At 35.8% G+C, this 18,632-nt stretch overlaps 1 protein-coding gene across 3 annotated transcripts in view; it reads right to left on the reverse strand.

Moving 5' to 3' along the window:
• FREM2 (FRAS1 related extracellular matrix 2) overlaps positions 1–18,632 on the reverse strand; it is a 106,384-nt gene that overhangs the window by 81,413 nt on the left and 6,339 nt on the right. For all 3 annotated transcript variants that reach the window (XM_015851908.1, XM_015851909.2, XM_015851910.2), the window contains exon 2: positions 14,896–14,985. In XM_015851908.1, coding sequence (XP_015707394.1) covers positions 14,896–14,985 — 90 coding nt within the window. The remainder of the gene's footprint in view (positions 1–14,895; positions 14,986–18,632) is intronic.

The following is an 18,632-nucleotide window of genomic DNA, read 5'->3' on the forward strand; positions in this document are numbered from 1 at the left end:
CTGCAGTTTCTTATTTTATTCCAGCAACATCTCTAGATTTTTTGTAGTAGTGCCAGAGACAGTAATATACAGTCACTAATAGAAAAGGATGTCATATGAAAACAACTGCTTTCCTTGCTCATTGAATTCACTTATTTCAAAAATATATTTTCATAAATCTAGGTAACATGTATTCCTTTTGATTTGCTTAAGCCCTGTCTCTAAGACTGGCAGTGACTCTCAGCTCAGTTGGGCTACTTTCAAAGCCTAATGCTGGCAGTTAAGCTAAATTGCCTTGCTTAGCAGACCGATCTCCCCAGCTTCGCTTGAAACCCTTTCCTGGGCTCAAGCCAAAGAGGATGGACTTCTGACTGCACCCCCAGAGCTGGAATGTCACTGATTGTACAGCAGTTGAGGATCCTACCAGTAGTTACTTACATGCTCTTATCAAAGCATGTTTCAATCATAGAATGGCCTGGGTTGAAAAGGACCTCAAAGATCACCTAGTTTCAAGCTCCTGCCATGTGCAAGGTCGCCAACCACTACAGCAGGCTGCCCAGAGCCACATCCAGCCTGGCCCTGAATGCCTCCATGAGACAATGTAAGCATTCAGGAATTCAGAAGACCTTCCTCTTAAAACAGAGAATGTGCACTATTCTGTTCCTTCCTTTTAAAAGAAGCAACAAACACAAAAGAATCAAGTTCTGAACAATCCTGTTCCTAGTTTTCCACAAGCCTTTACTTAATCAAACACTGAATCAATACCTGATGAACTTGCTACAGCATTTCCTGCATATTTTCAGGTCTCAAAAGAAGATCCTGTTTCAGTGATCTATTAAATGCATGGGTGTCACATTCAACCTAATAAGCAAACAGCTAATGCAAGGGATGACATGTAGTCGTTATGCTATGAATCTATGGCTTGAACACATGTTAAAAAAGCATGAAGGATTAGGAATAAAACACATTTTAAGAACTTCACCTCAGAGCCATCCTTTATCTACTTAGAGTTAGAAAAAGGCTGAGAAAGTACTGGATTCTTTTCTAATTGTATTATTTATTTGTACCAAAAGCCTGGATTTACCAAATTTAAAAGTCTTTGTTTACTTGACTTCAGAGTTATTGCTTAATTGCACTTCTTCTACATACATGTGCATAAGCATATATTATTAGGGCACTCTGTACAAACACCAGTACTTAGAAAAATGTGGCTTAATATTTTAAAAGATGTGTGCAGTATTTTAGTTTCATTTTCATAATTCTCAGTGCTCAACTCCCTATTTTCCCTAATCACTTGGTGTATTAAAGGATTGTGCAGAGTAGATAAAAACTGTACTTGGGTCTCTAAACATTTTATTTTATCTGAATCATCACTTCTTGGTACTTCACTCCACCAACAATTATCTCTCTAGTCTTTCTCAACTGTTTGGATACAAGGAATAGCCACTGAAAACAAAAGTAGCTTGTCAGAGTTACAGTGAAGAAAAAGATAACAGTCTCAGTGTTGTTTTTTTTAAATACCACCACCTTTTTAAAAAACTATTCTCAGTACTGACTTCTCAGCAATCAGGTTAGTTAGGGAATGGTCTGAGTAGGAAGGAATCTTCAAGATCATCTAGTTCCAACCCCCTGCCAAAGGCAGGGACACCTCCCACTAGATCAGGTTTTATAATAGTTTTAAATCAACAGTGCAATTCACATAACTTGCTTCTCCCATGTTGTCTTTGCTTCAGTAGTTCTCTTGTAATGGGTTAATTTTTAATAGTATGACATTTCCTTTATTTCATCTGAGTAAAAATCACCTAAATTGTGATGCTTCCCTTTCATCTTTGTCTTCTATATATGTTCTTCTGACACTACAGAATTTCTCACTGTGTGAGAGTTTAACTGAAGGGTAGCATCTGCGTGGCCAAAAACATAAAGCTGCATTAGCCTGACAGTGTAGTTGATGATCAGCCCATCTGAATGAACTGTTTATTTACAAATGTTTATATTTTTAAGTAATACACAATTTTGCAGGACAGAAAATAGATACTTGGGAAGGGGAAAGGATCTTGGTCACTTAGTCATACCTTTGACAAAGAAAAACGTGACAGAAAATAGATCCTGATCTATATCCTGATCCATTAAAGATCTGATGCGTTAATTCCTGAGAGGTTCATTGAAGCAGCATACAACAGATATCATTAAGGACACACATTTATAGACTGAGACTACAGAACTATGATGTTAGTTTGTCACTATACCCATGGCCAAGCGCACTGACTGATCCTAAATCAGATTAGAAATTACAATTAATTTATTAGTAGGCAAGAAAACAAATACTGTCATGTTAGCTAGGATATTCTTGAAAAGAATAAGTTCACGTTGATATGAATGTAATCAGATACTTGTTTAAAATGCACACACAAATATCTTATAAAGGAAAAGTACTGAGGAGATCACAACTTATATTAGGTTGAGCAAGTGCTTCCAATATTTAAAAACAGATGGATCCAACTATATATACTCCATAGTTAAACACATTTAAGTAGCTTCTCTTTATATCATAGTTTTATCCAAATTCAGATGATACTTCAGAAACTTTTTCAAAATAAAACTTTAGCTATATGCACCTACTAATGAAATTGACTGTCTTTTTCATCTTTAGATGTCTAAGTTTTATTCCAGTAAATTATTAGAAATGACAACATGAACATCACAGGACTGAAATTCAACAAATCTATTAGATATTCTTTTAGACTGATATTAATAACACTTGCTTTATCAGATGAACTAAAAAAAAAAAAAAATCTCGAAAACACAATGAGATTTAGAAGCATATCTTTTGGACATCTGTGTTAAAAAAAATGAATTCCATTATTTTTATATACTCATTGAATTTGAAAGCAAGCATTGAATTTGATGATGCATTGAGGAGAATCATTTTTAGTTATGATGTAATAAATGGATATCCTACTAAAATATACCGTATCTTTAAATATAAAGACCTTTCATAAAGAAAACTAAACAGAACAAAACAATACCTGCAAAGTTGCTTAGTTACACACTATAAATCCCTTCCAAACTCGGCCAAGTCCTATTAAAAACAAGTCTACAAAGCAAAATTAAGATATGTGTATAAGTACATGCTAGTGGACCTGTGCTAACTTGATCTATTTAACATCCAAACATTAGCAATGAAGTGACAGTAATATGGGTTTTAGAAATGCTTGTTATTTAGAACATATATCAAGAACATCTTGAGAGATTTTCCTTGGAGTAATGAATGCCAGAATTCATACTGTGGCTTCTGGTATTCCTGTAGCATATTCAGCTAGTTTGAAGTAAAATAAATGTTTTAGCATATATGATTAATCATGGCTTTGTTCTTTCTGTGTATCCTATTCAGCGTCATTTAGTATGCAGCACTGTATTTCAGAATGGTGTTGAACAATGCCAGAAGGAGATTTCTCAGAAAGACTGTATTTATGGAGGGGAAAAGAACTGATTTTTTATCTTAATGAGAATAATACAAGGACTACTAAGTTGCACAATAAGTGCTTGAAGGATTTCAAAAGTCCACAGAGTTTCTTCAAGCAAAAAAAGCCTGAATTTACCCATGCACATCACTTTGCATTAACCACTCACTCCAAGTATTTCATTTTACTCTTAACTCCAGGTTTGTGTTTACCAGCTTCTTGATGATCTCTTATCGGTACTGCAGTGGAGAGGTAGGTTGGGCCTTAGAGCTATAGTTCTGCAAGCAATGAAAGCTGGAAGTTGATCTGGAAAGTGTTCTGTATTTCTGTGAAAATAACCCCTGGTCATCTTAATCCTCACCAAATATATATGTTTTCACTAAAACTAGTTTTCCTATGTTGGAGAAAAGTACATCTTATACATATCTTAAAACTGACTGCAGTCTTGAAACAGAACACTGTTTTCACGTGTAGTTAGATGGCTGGATAACAATATCTGTAAGCAAAGGTCAGGGTAAAGATCTGTTTATACAAAGCTAAGCCCAGAAAGGGGAGCGCTTGCTTTTCTTCAGGTAGAAAGCCAGTTCAGGCATGTCAAGAATTCAAAGTTCAAGACATAACAGTGAACCATGCTACTTACCAAAGCAACCTCAGCCTAATATGAGAGGGGAAAAAAAACCCAACAAAAAACAACAGGAGTAAAACAGAAAAGCATACCATCAGAATGTATACTTGCTATAGTAACTTGACTAGTAGGTTTAAAGAAGTGTTGGTTGACTATAAAACATTTAGGTTGCAGGCCATCAGTTCAAGTCAGCACAGTTAAGCAAAGGTAAAGTAATTGTGCATGGGGGTGTTTCACCAATTAAATACCAGCAGAGAGTCATCATTCTTGGTGCCACGTGTCAGCATGTCCATACAGAAGCCAGCAGTGTGATTAAGGGGAAATCTTATTCTGATCTATTTAAGTGAAGCAATGCTCTCATCACGCAGGTCACTCACTGGATAAATTCCATCACTTTGTAGATGGGGAATCCCTTTGTAAATGAAGTTAAAAACAAAAGCTGGGTAGACTTGTTCTACTTTCATTTATGTAAGTATGGCAATATTTCACCTAATTATACAAAATAACCCTGATCTTGCTGAGCAGAACAGAATAAACAGTGCTATTCTAAAAAGTATTACATCTACATTCATCTATAATACTGTTTTGATAAAGTTGACACAATGTGGTTTCAACCATCATAAATAAAACCCAGCAAACGAAAGTTTTTAACTATTAAATGCAAAATGTTTTGTTTTAAAATTAACATGGCAGCTTAAAAAACAAGCTTAAAAATAAACTCAAAATCTATAAGTGCAAATTACTTATATATATATATATATATATATATATATATAGGTAAAAACTTCCTTGGGGTGGAAAATGTTAGGATAACATTGAGATTAACAAGATACACTTCGCAAGAATGTGTGTGGGTGGGAGAGGGAGAAGACTGTATGTTGTAATACTAAATAAATAATGTTTATAGACTACATGAATAAACATAACAGCCCACGGATTTTAAGGGCTGCACAATTCAGCTTTCACTTAATCTCCTTCATGTTCTAAACTCATCAATTACGTGCTTTAAAAGTTCTCCTATGGTGTAATGACAGCACTTCTTAATTATCTTAATGATGTTGAAGAGGAACAGAGGAGGAGTAAGGATCATTTCTTAAATATGTGATTTGGAAGAATGGCACCAATAGGAATGTCATATAAGTAATACATTCTCTATCTAACTTATCCTCACCGAGCTCCAAGTGAGCTTTGCTGCTGACTCTAGTTGCATACAAAATTACTAATAGTTGACATTTTCTGTAAATTTCTGATTCACAGATTTCAAAGCCAAAAACATTGATCATCATTTAAACTGCATTCTGTATTAACATACAATCACATCCAGCAATTTAGTGTTGCACGTAGCTTCACATATTTTTGCCTGTTTTTCACTAAGGTACTTTTCCTTAAAAGCATCAGAATAGTTTGCCTCTCTGCTTGAGACTGTGCTAAGTGTTTATAAGTATTTATAGATGTCTTACCACATAGTTTTGCATCACTATGCATCAATTCCATGCAAAAAACAAACAAACAAAAAACAACAACACAATAGAATTGCTGGAGGAAATAACTGCACAGAAGCTATTTTTGACCAAAATAATATGTCATCTATCAATGAGACAATAAACAAGCAAACATTTGGGTGGTCAAATGAAGATACAGATGTATTTCCAAAAGTACATCCTAGCTTGAAATGAAGATTTCTCCCAATGAGCTAACATCTTGCACACGTTCACACTAAAAATGTAAGTGAAATTCACAGAAAACATAGGTTTATTCTCTTCTGGTTGTGGAAATCAAGGGAAGACTACAAAGAAATCAAAACAGATCAACAGTGAAAAGATAAATCATAAAAGCAAACTCTGAGTTAGTTGTGTTTTAGTTGTGAAATCCACACGTTAAGATCATATGACTTAGGACAGATTCATGAGCACTGTGCTACTTATTTGAATGTAGCTCTTTTATGATCTTTCTATCGACCTGAAGCAGCTTGTCTGAAAATAAGCACAAAACTGGGTATCCTAAAATGACACACAGCTAAAAAAAAACAGTCTGACTGGATCAAGATAGAGGGCAGAGAAGTGAAAACAACTACACAATTCTCCACACACGGGCCTAAGCGGAAATCATATGAGACGAAGAAAACAGCAAGCTTGGCTTTCACATGAGAAAAGATTAACAGCAAATGGAAAAGATGTTTCCACTGTGTTGGATGGAGCAAACAACTGAGGGGAGCTGAGCACCAGCCCAAAAGAACCTGGTTTGATTGAGCTTGGAAAAGAAAATTGAGCTGCGCTCAATGGTGAACACTTAACCATTTCACATAAAATGACACAGCTTCAATTAAATTCACCTTGCATTTCCTATTGCCTAAAGGCTAAAGCAGTCATGTATGAAATTCCAATTTAAGCTCCCTCAGAAAACAGAGAAAACTGAGTGGAGGTCTCTAGTACCAGCAATGAATATAGTAAGCAGTGATTTATGAAATGAAAGCAGGACACTAGCATCTTCATGTCCTTTTGTATGTTTAGTTTAGAGCCCAGAACAGTCAGTTTGGTTGAAAAATGTCCCCTTTACCAACAAACCTACAAATCTTGTCAGTGCTGAAAGCTAATCACATGATTGAATTGAGACCAGTTTTAAGATTATATGAAAAGATTACATGGAGGAAACTGGATTCAAAGCAATTGCTCTTGTGCCACATCTAAATCTAATCACACTCTGAAGCCATCCAGAGAGATTTAAACAGGCTTGAACAGTGGGCCCAGGAGAACCTCGTGAGGTTCATCAAAGCCAAGTGCAGGGCCACTACAGATCCACACAATATCAGCATGAATCCAGAACACAATCCCACTGAATGTGCTCAATGGAAAAGCTCTGTCATTTTGATATGAAGTGTAAGATATTGCATCATCTATCCCTGAAGAAGTCTGAGACCAGCTAATTATTAGTTTTCTCTTCATTGGAATCTTATACCTCCATCTACAAAATTCTCAGTTCTCTGAAGGCATGTGTCCCCTTCTGCAAAATGTCAACCTAAATGCCAATACTGAGATTACACAGTGTAGACAGCAAAGGAATTCAGCAAAGTCCAGGCAATTCTTAATACAGAGAGTATGCCAGTGATTTATTTATTTATTTATAACTAATTACTGTGTCTAAGGCTCTTGAGCTCAAAAGCACTGCCTAAGGTTGGGATACTGGAATAAGAAATCCAGTAGGTTATGGTCTATCCCAGAAATAAAAAAAAAATTCAGGCACAAAATAGTTGAGGGCCATAGAGTTGTAGCCTGCTATTAGTTATGAGAATCTCATCTTCTATAACCTGCTATTAAAGATCACAGTTGTAAGAAGAAAAAGAAAGTTTTACTGACTTACTAATGCAGGATCAAACCACAAACCTCCAGGCACAAAGAGTCGCACTGGAGGCAGTAGGTTTTGAATCAGGTTTCAAATGTTTCTTCAAAGTTATCCTTAACAATTCCCTCTCTAATTATTATGTTCCACCCTAACAACAAAGCTGTATAGAGGCAGCAAGGTGTGTGGTAAGAGCATTCCTAAAGTCTTGAGGAAAATGCACGTTATGTAGCAGTGACAGAAGTGCTATGCCAGTACTTCAGGTAAAAGTAACTGAGATTGGAATCCTGGCAAACATTCAGGGAAATACTGTATCAAGTTGAATGCATTAATGTTTTACTAATGACTTGAACTTAAACAAGCTGAAATCCTTTTTCAGAAAGAGGGGAAATTTTTTTCTATGTTTTAAAGATCTTCTGAAGGGCCTGCTGCTAAATGAAATTCTTTCTACTCTTAAAATCAAAAACTAATTAGTTAAATCTTTAGAAGAAAGATTAACAAAAGAAGACTCAAGGAAAAAAAAGAAATAAGCCACAATATACTACATTAAGAAAATCTTATCTAGACCAAAGCCAAACAAAAACCAACACAAGTTAAATTAACTCATTAATTTACTCTAGGAAGATTTTCCCTCTGCTTTTATTACTGCTGGAGTTTAAATTTGTCAGTGGCAATTAGAGCAAGTAATATAACTGCAGGGTAAGTATGAACAACATTCAAACAGTTTGAGTCAATGAAATACAATGAATGTCTTCCTTTTTTTTTCATAAAAAGGTCAGTTAGTAAGAGCATTCCATATATTTTCAGATTTGGCAAGGCAAAAAGAACACACAAATTCTTGTAACTGATTCCTTACAGACCCATAACCTGTGCAGTCTTTTATATGTTCTATTTTGCAAGACCAGGTCAGAAGAGATATCTCCAACATTACTGTGCTTCTAAAGAGTGAGAAGATTCTTCTAACTTCATAGAAAAACTCTGAAGAAAGTTCACTGTCTTAAATTAGCTATGCCGTGCCATTGGGGTAATACTAAATGAGCACATCTGAACTCATTGTTCTTCATCCCACCTGTACAGTAGCAGAAAAGCTACATACATGGATTGGATCCCTTTTGCTGAAGAAGACTTTTAATTCCATTCAATGATTAAGAAATCAGTAGAAGTTTCAGTTTCAGCAGATTTCCAATTCCTGCAAGCACATGGTGGAGATTTGGCAGACTATGTTAATTACATAATGTAACACAAATAAGCTGTTGATTTAATGTACTGAGCAGGCAATAAAATCTACCAATAATATTGATGTAAAATGTTTCTTACAATAGCAAGAATCACAGAATCGTAGGAGTTGGAAGGAACCTCCAGAGACCACTGAGTCCAGCCCCCTGCCAAAGCAGGTTCCCTACACCACGTTGCACAGCTCAGCATCCAGGCAGGTCTTGAATATCTCCAGAGAAGGAGATTCCACAACCCCCCTGGGCAGCCTGTTCCAGTGCTCCGTCACCCTCACCGTAAAGAAGTTCTTGTGCACATTTGTGCAGAACTTCCTATGCTCCAGTTTCTGGCCGTTTCTCCTTGTCCTGTCTCCACACAATGCTGAAAAGAGTAGAAATAAGATCTGGCTGAATGGCAGGGCTCAGAGTGTTGTGATCAGGGACACTGAGTCTAGTTAGAAGCCTGTAGCTAGTGGTATCCCTTGGGGTCTGTACTAGGTCCAGTGCCAGGGCACTACATCTCCTGTAGCCCCTCTGACAATCCACCTCCAAATGTCATCATGGTACTGTCACCATAACCACACCACAGCGCTCCTCCATCCTCACATCTCCATGATCAGCTAATATCAAAACTTAATGAAAAATAGAGGATTTTATGTTACTTTTTAATTAGGATCCCAATAATACATACTAAATTTCTAATGGAAAAATAAAATCTTTTTGTGAAATTGTATGTATTAACTTTAATTAAAAGCAAAAAATAAAGGAAAATAAAATTATTCTCCAGACCTCTTCAATCTGTCCCAATCAAAAATATTTGCAGCCAACACCAGTATTATTTCACAGGCTCATTATAGCTAACTTTAGGAATTAGTGTCTTTCAGCAGGTTCTCATGTCACTAGCAATCACTGTTATTCGTGAGAGTTCTCATTTCTTTCACTAAAGCCTAATGTGTATCCTTAATCCATTTAATTCTCACATTTTGACCTAATTTTACTGCTCATTGCTGTGCCGCTTTTGTAGGTAGCAGAGCCTTATTATATATCATAATAATATAAAAGCTAAATTATGGATTGTTCTTGGGTGAAAAGCCTGCTAAGTACTTATAAGACTAATCTTAAGCTTCACCTTCCCTGCCTCTCACCTGAGCAGGCCGTATTAACTCAATGGCATTATTCAAGAAGCAGGATTTAGTTCCAAGAGCAAAGCACATCAATTTTCTTGCAAATATTTCGTTCATTAAAAGTACAATTATTCAGAAAGAGATCTCAGCTGAGAATTATTAAGAATGCCTATTGACAGGTGGTGGTGTGGAGAGATTTCCCTTCTACCCAAACAATCCTGCAGCTGGGATATTCATTCTACATGGAAGACAAGACTATTAGCCCTGACTCAAAGAGAACTGGAACAAAAACAACCTGCCTGTTCAAAACTCCAATCTAAACCAACAGCAACCCTCACAAAAAACAAAGAAGCAAATTATTTCAGCTGCATTTCTACATTTTCAATGCAATTATCACATCGCTACTTCTATATATTTTAACTGACCCATTTAAATACTGTTTTTGCTCTGTAGCCAAAGTTATAATAATCTCAGTGAATTAATCTTTTATTTATAAAAGGTGAAGACTTCTTTTTATGTTTGTTTGCTGTTGTTGCTTTTTTTAATATTGTAGTGTCAAGCTGTTATTTAAACCCCTAGCTAAAACCTACAGTAACAAGTGTGACATGAAAAACTGTCTGGGCACCAACCTCAAGTATCAAAACAGCAGCAGTAGTAAATCTGGCAACAGATCAGAACCCAATACAGTACTTGGCAAATGATTGAACGTACCGCCAACATAACATGTCCCCATTTTTAAGCCAAAGATAAATGTAGTTGATATTTCCTGCCAAGATGAATGTGCCCAAATGTCCCATGTGAGGTCAAGCAAGGATGCAGCAAGTAATTCCCAGTGTTATTTTACCAGTCTGCTTCTTTCAGAGCTGTCATATATTGGGTCTATAGAGTTTGAACACTGTTATTATAGAGGATCCTGGAAAGTACATTGGCATTGTAGCTTTGAAAAAAAAAAAAAGCCCACTGACAACTATTTAATTTCTATAATCATCCTCAGGAGCATCATTTTTTTTTCTCTCATATAAATAATGCGTTCCAAAATGGTGAAATTCCTTAAAATATTACCTTTTTACTTAGTGACACAAAGGATAACAGATGAATTTATGTCTATTTTTTAATCAAAAAATGGAAGCTTTCTCTAAGCAGTAGAGCAATACTTCTTTAATTAACAGTGTAACAGTTAATGAGAAAAGCACATGAAGATTTCCCAGAAGGTGATTTAAGGACTAACTTAAGGGAATTGTTTTTGAAAGATTCTTGCTTAAACAGAGGTTTAACCAAATGTTAGTACAAGAAAATGCAGTTCTGTGTTAAGGCATTTGGGGATCTATAATTAAAAGTTTAAATGTGATTTAGTTAATGGTGTAAACCACCAATTTCAATGAGTCTTGGCTTTGCAATGCTTTGGCTCAAAGACAGAAAAGCCACTCAAGAGAGCCTGAAAAAAAATAATAAAATCCTGTTTCTTTCCTTCCTAAGTGATCCTCACATTCCTAAACCAGGCAAGAGACTCTTTCATTACCTCCCCTTTGAAACCAGTCTACCCTTGAGGCACTGTACTGCAAGATGCCACTTAGCAGTCCTAAAGAAACAGCTTGGAGGACTCTGATGATCATTGAGAAAAGGGAGTTAGGTAAGGGAGGGTCAGATTACAGTTCAAATTAAGGCTGAATTGAAAATGAGTTTTCCCCTTGTACGGTTGTGCTGTTTTTAAATGCTGTGGTCTGAAATCAGAGCCATCTCAATTCTTTCATCAAAGCAAGAAATTTTTAAGTAACTGACTCTGTAATGCAAAATATTGTTAGTACAGCACCAGCCTCTCGCAACAAAAGATACTGAAGCTCATAACAAGACTTCCTCCCCTGGGTGCTGCAGTCCTATTTCACAATGTCTCAACCTTCTGAAAACAGACAGGGTAGGAAGTGGAACAATTAAGTCGGACTACTGTGATGAGAGCACTAGCTAAGAAAGAGAAGGTCATATATTTCACAGAAGCACAGAATTGTAGAGAATTTTAAAAATACAATTTAAAAAACATTCTATATATTACATATATAATATAGAGAAGGATAATATATATATTAATATATAATATTCTGTTAGAATTTTAAAAATATTTTGGTGTGGATCACTATTTAGAATAGATGTCCATAGAATAGAGGTCCATTAGCTGAAGAATGGACCTCACGTGGTCTGCACTAGAATAATTCAGAGTTATCTACAACACCTACACCTTACACATCATACCTACACCAACAACTTCCTTTTAGGAAGGATTTTCTCTTGTTTTATGAAGAAAATGGGGACTACAATGCTGTGATAGTCATTTACAGAGAAGCACTGCTCAGCAGCTAGCATTCATGCTGCTCTAGTACTGCTACTCCAGTCTCAATATTCACTGCTAGCTAGCTGCCTTTGGGCAAAGGAACATCTGCCGCTGACAATACCACCATATCTGGAATGTCAAAGTCTGGGTTCTTGGGTCTGAGCTACAATTTTAGTGCCAGCTTGAGAATACATCTGTTTTATTCCACAGCATCGATAGAATCTGGCAAAAAATTGTCTTAAACCCCTTCAACTAATTTCACCTTGTTTGAAATTGTCTATCTTCTTGTGCTAAGTAGAACAGAAATGGAAAGAGGCTAAACCCCCAAACATGAAGAATTAGATCTTCTATCTTTAGAAAATATTAGTGCTGATACGTGCTGTGCTGCATTCAATTTATTTTACTTTTCAACTACCCTTATGAAGCAAGTCACTTAAGGCCAGAAGGAACTGCAGCCATACATATGTAGGTAATTGATGCTGATGATAAGAATCTCACAGAGCTTAAAACCTCAACAAGTACTTTCTGGCAAAACCTCTGACTTCGGTTTGAATAACACAAGGCTCTTTGCTTGTAAACAACAGTCCTAAGGGCCTTCTCTACTTTATTCTTCTTTTACCTTCCTTTCTCTTCATTTTGAGCCTGTTTTTGCTTGAATAGTTGCCATTTGATAGTCGTAATTCCTGTGCTATTCTCCATTTGTCTGAACTGCAGTTTTGTCTGTTAGCCCATAGGTAGACAAGTTCCCCCCAGCACCACATCTCACGTTTTTAAATCCTAAGTAGTGATTTGTTCCTCAGCTTGACTGAGGAGAGCAAAGACTTTGTTCTTGTCCCCTTCCTTACTCACCTATTCTGCTGTTGCTGGTCATATTTAAAAAGATGAACAAAATTCCAGATTCACAACACAGTTCAAAGTGGAGAAGTCTGATGACTCCATCTACTTGCCATTCCTCCAAGCAATTACGTGAGGTAACAGAGGTAACAGAGTTTCAGTGAGACTGTCACTTAAAGGCAATTGACAAGTTTTTCCTTTCGTCCTCTTGTGCATTGTGTGGGGTGGATCAGCTATCAGGTGGTGGAACTAGAAAAAGACATGCTGTTTTTGTCTTATTTCCAGTTCACAGACTATGAATAAATACTCCAAGACACATAAAACAGTATTTTACAGGTGCTAGAGGTCTGTAGTAAAATCAAGTTTATAACTCAAACTATTTGAAGCAAGCAGGGATTGGCATTCTAGCTTCCTGCTGCTAAGGCACAAAGGGATTGGAAGACATAAAATACCTGGGACACAAGATAACTTACAGAACTTGGCACGATTCAGTTTGAGTAAAGTCTTACTTATTTTGTTCACAGTGTCAGGTGCTGCATGGTGGCCATCACAAAGTTGTTACTACTGCAAAATTGCTGATACAGAAGATAGAAATCTGAAGCATGCCTTTTAGACTGCATATATTGGTAGTCTGTGCTCAGTCTTTCACTCAGATCTTATGCATAGTTTCTTTGATCTATCTTAAAATCAAACACTATCAATAATCTTGATAGCACTGAAAATTTGCAACAATATATCTGAGCTGCAAAACACCTCCTTTGCTGTCTTTCTGAAGATAGCAGAAATACAGATAGAAAAATTATTAGATATTTCACCTCTGTTAGAGATTCTAAAATAAATAATTAAATAAAATTGTTACAATTGAAAGTCTGTTATAAGTTGCAAGTGGAAAACTTTATGTCCAATAAGAGAAAAACTATTGTCTAGAGCTAGAGCTAGAATATACTAAGTGCAACTCGCTTTAAACACATATTTGCCAAGAGAAAATGTTAAAATACCATGAAAAGAATGTTGGATTCCCAAGGATCAACTCAAATTTAAGAATGGATGTTAATCAGACAGTCCACTGAAAGAGCATATGAATACATGTGCTAAATCTGGTGTGAAGTATGTTTTCTAAGAAGTATATTATGAAATCAACTAATAATATTCTTTGCTAATTATTCATAGAACTATGTATCACATATTAAATAAAGGTATTAAAGTAACATAATCTAGCCAACTGTTACTATGCACAGGAATTTCTTCATTTAGAAGTATCTACCATACCAACATTACAAGGAAAAAAATAGCATGGTAATGCGTTTACTTCACTCCTCAAGCCATTTTTTTTCCTTTTGTCTTTAAAACAAGCAAACAAACACCCTATATATTTGTTTCCCAAAATTAAAGCATGCCAGTATTCTCAAAGTGCTCTCATTCTTTCCTTTTGCATCTTCCACAGCTCTATGAGATATTATAAGTCATTAGAATTCATCACCTGATGAAGATCTTTGACAAAGCCACTAAGAATTCTGTTATGTTAAGGAAGTAGAAGCAGAACACAAAACAACATGTACATTAGACACAATCCTCCATTATGAATAGATAAAAGGTGGTCTTACAGCTGGAACCTTTGAAGAGGTATGCAAATACAGAGCTGAATCAAAATCCGCGAGGTCTCTCAACATAAAAGGTTTATGGCAATTTATGTGTGAAGATCGTGGACAGGGAATACAAAGGAAAACCTAAAGAAAGCCCAGATATCTGAGTAGAATTGGATCACTTCACTCCGCTTAGTGAGCGGACTCTTTCCATTAGACACGTTTATGATTTCTTCCAAACCTCTCTTTATAGTCACCATCAATATTCCACACAACATGGGAAAATAAAAACAAAAAACACATTTCAAGAGAAAAGATGAACTTCCCTCAACTACGTTCCATGTTCTTAAACTCCCCAAATATAGTTACATTCCATCTCTTTCCAGAACAACAAAATCACACATTTTACAAGTACTCACCACTGTCTTCAACTATGAAGTGAAAAATATCACTGGTGGCATTGTCACCCGCTCGTAAAACATAGCATATCTTCATATCATCAATATCAGCTGGAAAGAATCAGGAAAAAAAAAGCACTTTAAATACTGCAGACAGGAAACTTGTGTTTTGTTTTGAAAACAGAAAAATATGACTTGTATTGAATATCCTAGTTTCAGTAGAAAGAAGTCAAAGTTCTCCAGTAGAGATAAGAACCTTCAGCATTAAACAGAATTGAAGCTTTACAGATAGGATTCATTTGGTCTCACTATATTTCCTTATCCCCAGTCTTCTCTTTCATTCAAGATGTATTAGAACAAGAATCAAAAGCAAATTTAAGTATGTAAGGAAAACAATCAGAAAGTTTATTTGTGGCTCATTTTTGCAGAAGTCCAGATAGATACACATTCCATCACCATTCCTCAACCTAAGAAGTTCTGTAGCCTGCTTCATGGAAGAAAATACCCTAGGTTTTGTTTCTATTTCAGTCAAGCCTGATAATTAGGAAACTGCTTCAAATGCAGATATCTACCATACAGATGCTTGAAAGGAGATAAAAAGCATTCTGCTCTAAAGAACTTCGGAGGCATTGGGAAACCTGTGATTGAAAAAGGAACAAAACCTATGGTATTTTCTGTGTTAAATTTTAGTCCACACAACTCACCTCTGCTTCTAGAACTGGATTACTTTTGACATGCAGCCTAACCCCAGAGTAGGATATCTCTGTAGTACAGAGAACTTAACCTCTTTATTTCCCTAAAAATGCCCTCTTCAATTTCAACATCCTTCATACCAACCTGTTTTCAAGTGATATGGCATAAAACCTATATAAATGTCCTGTCACAAATAGTGCTTAAACACAAAGTGATTAACTGTTTTAAGAACCCAACATACTTAAGTAGACAGACAGACAAAACTTCAGCAACAAAATATATCAACACTGAATTTTTAATAATCAATTTCAGTTTTAAAAGTACACAAGAAGTAACCAAATATTTATTAATATAGTGTGCTCTGGCTTCCTTGAGAAGTAACAAGACACATGCAACACACAAAACTATTTGGAAGATAAGACTTCTGTTGGTCAGTCTGATACTACACCAAACAGTGCAGAGTAATTTCTATTTTATCCAATTATAAGAACAAGTTTTCAAAATTAACGGCATTAAAATAAGTCTCAAGTAGTATCCAAGTTCCATTCCGATGCTATGGCATGTGAATTGGTCAAAACAAGCCAAAAGCACTTTTATTAGAGCTCCTCAACATCCTCAGTTCCAAAAGTAGCCAGACATCTTCCAAGGCAAACAATTTAAGAAGTCTATCAGCAGGTATATGTCACTAAAGAATCTCTTCTATAAATGTTTGAAAGAAAGTTAAAGATCAGAAATTCACAGGGCTGTAAAGAGGATGCAAACAAATACCTTTTTATGTCAGTGCAGCAAATAAATCTTTCATCCTGCAAACACTTACACAGGTACTTAGCTCTGCACATGTGAGTAACCTTATCAAAATCAATGGTTCCAACATACATAAAGATAAGCACTTGAGCCAATGTTTGCAGGACTACCTCATCAAAAAAGCCACTTGTCATCCAAAAAAATTTCGTTTTTGTGAAAAGAATTGCAAAGGAATGGCCGGCTTTCTTTTCATTAAGTACACGTTTAGTCAGTTGAGCAATTTTACACATTTCTTCTATAATTGATTAGGTTATGTTAGCTATATTAAAGCGGACCTAGTTGTAAGCCTAATTTATTATTATGTAACTGCAGTACCTAATAAACGTTCATACAGTATTGGAATTCTTCCTTCACTAGAAACCCAGCAGCTTTCTCTTCGACAAAATATATACACATACATATATATATACACACACACACACATACTTATATATATATATACACACACATATATATACATATATATATATACATATATTAAAATGAAATTATCTGCACTAGATCAGGACGTTAACTTCCTATTTAAAATCCTGCAGAATTGATAAAGTTAATAAAGGTTACATATATTAATATCTATTATTTTAAGAAATAAATGTACTTCACAATATAATTCTCATAGGCCAGCCACTAGAAGCCTACCTATGTGGGACTGAGACTCTCAAAACAGCACTGAGGACTTCATCATATGGTGTGCATTTGAAACATCATCCAAACATCAGCTAACAACTTGCCATATACCTCTAAACTTCTTTAAATGTGAAAGAGTTGGCAATTCGTTAACAGATTTTTCCCCTCTTTTAAATCAATTATCTAATCTTAATGAATATCTGCTATGAACAGATTCCAGCCCTAACTTGCAGAGATGAATTCTGAGCAATTATGCACACAGATTATTCTTTGTAGACATTTTATTCTAGGACAACACTAGAAACTATAAGTTATCATGTAACAAGTATTCTTCTGTAAGTTTGCTCTTCATCACTAAATTGTAAATATAAAGCAACAAAGAAGTAATAATGAATTGAAACCACTGCTTTCAGATATAACTTGAAGTAATAGATAATAATAAAATAAATTTTGGAACTGCTTAATTTATTTTAAGAGTATTTTAATTTGTTACTGTCATTTGACTCTCTCATTCAGATTATTTGAGTAATACAATATAAATGAATAAAAAGCACCAACTATTTGCAGAAGTTGGAGGCCTGTTATCCAGAAGTTAGTTCTTCAGTACACTAACACCTGTTTTTAGCAATCCCATTTAAAGCTATGACATTCATGTGCTGAAGACTATCTACTGCAGTGGCAGCAGAAGTATCTGATGTATTACAAAGCTCCACACTGCTCTTGAAAAAGCCATCACTGCAATGCATTCTCAAGCATAAAGCAGAAAGCCATTTACCAAAGATACCCTCTGGTCCCTCTTCTGATTACAGAGGATCTTAAAAACTGGACTTCTCAAGCTGCTTGCACAGAAAAAAACAAACTTGTTTCATCAGTGTTACCACATGAAAACTGGACAGTCTGCGTATTCACACAAATATATACCCCAGCCCTGGAAGCGTTCAAGGCCAGGCTGTACAGGGCTTTGAACAACTTGGTTTTATGAGAGGTGTCCCTACCCACAACAGGGAGTTTGGAAATAGGTGATTTTTAAGGTCCCTTTCAACCCAAGCCACTCTCTGAGCCTATGATTCCATGAAATCTAAGAGGTGGTATAACATTAGGATGGACTTCACAAACAACTGAACATCTCTCAAAACTCAACTGTACAGAACCCTGAAGACCTCGATCTGATTTCAGATTTGATTCAGTTTTCAATAGGTGTCGGCATTACTTGATTAATGAGCTCAAAGAAGAACATTGTATTTACTTCTCAAAAAAGACTTCATATCAGCAGAAATAAAGAGTGCTTGTTCCAGCATGGTCAGGGAACTTAGGAAGTTTTAACATGGTCTGGAGAGCCTTATAAGCTCTAAAAATCAACTTTCCCTGAGGCTGTAGGCTTCTCCTTCAGCTCAGCATTCTGGTTCCCACTCCCTATCTGTCTCCACAAAATGAGGTAACACTGTTTTATGCAGTGGTCTGCATTTAGGGAACACTCAGGAATTTTATTCTCCACTGTAAGAGAAAGCCCATTAGAAAAAGTGACAATCTGTTTAACTCCCCACTCTTATTGTCTTATGTTTCTCACCTACTCTGACAGTAGGTCTACTACTGCATTACCACAGCCTTACTTGTATGAGCTGCAGCTGTTCCCA

The sequence above is a fragment of the Coturnix japonica genome, chromosome 1 (genome assembly GCF_001577835.2).
Source record: "Coturnix japonica isolate 7356 chromosome 1, Coturnix japonica 2.1, whole genome shotgun sequence".
Taxonomy (NCBI): domain Eukaryota; kingdom Metazoa; phylum Chordata; class Aves; order Galliformes; family Phasianidae; genus Coturnix; species Coturnix japonica.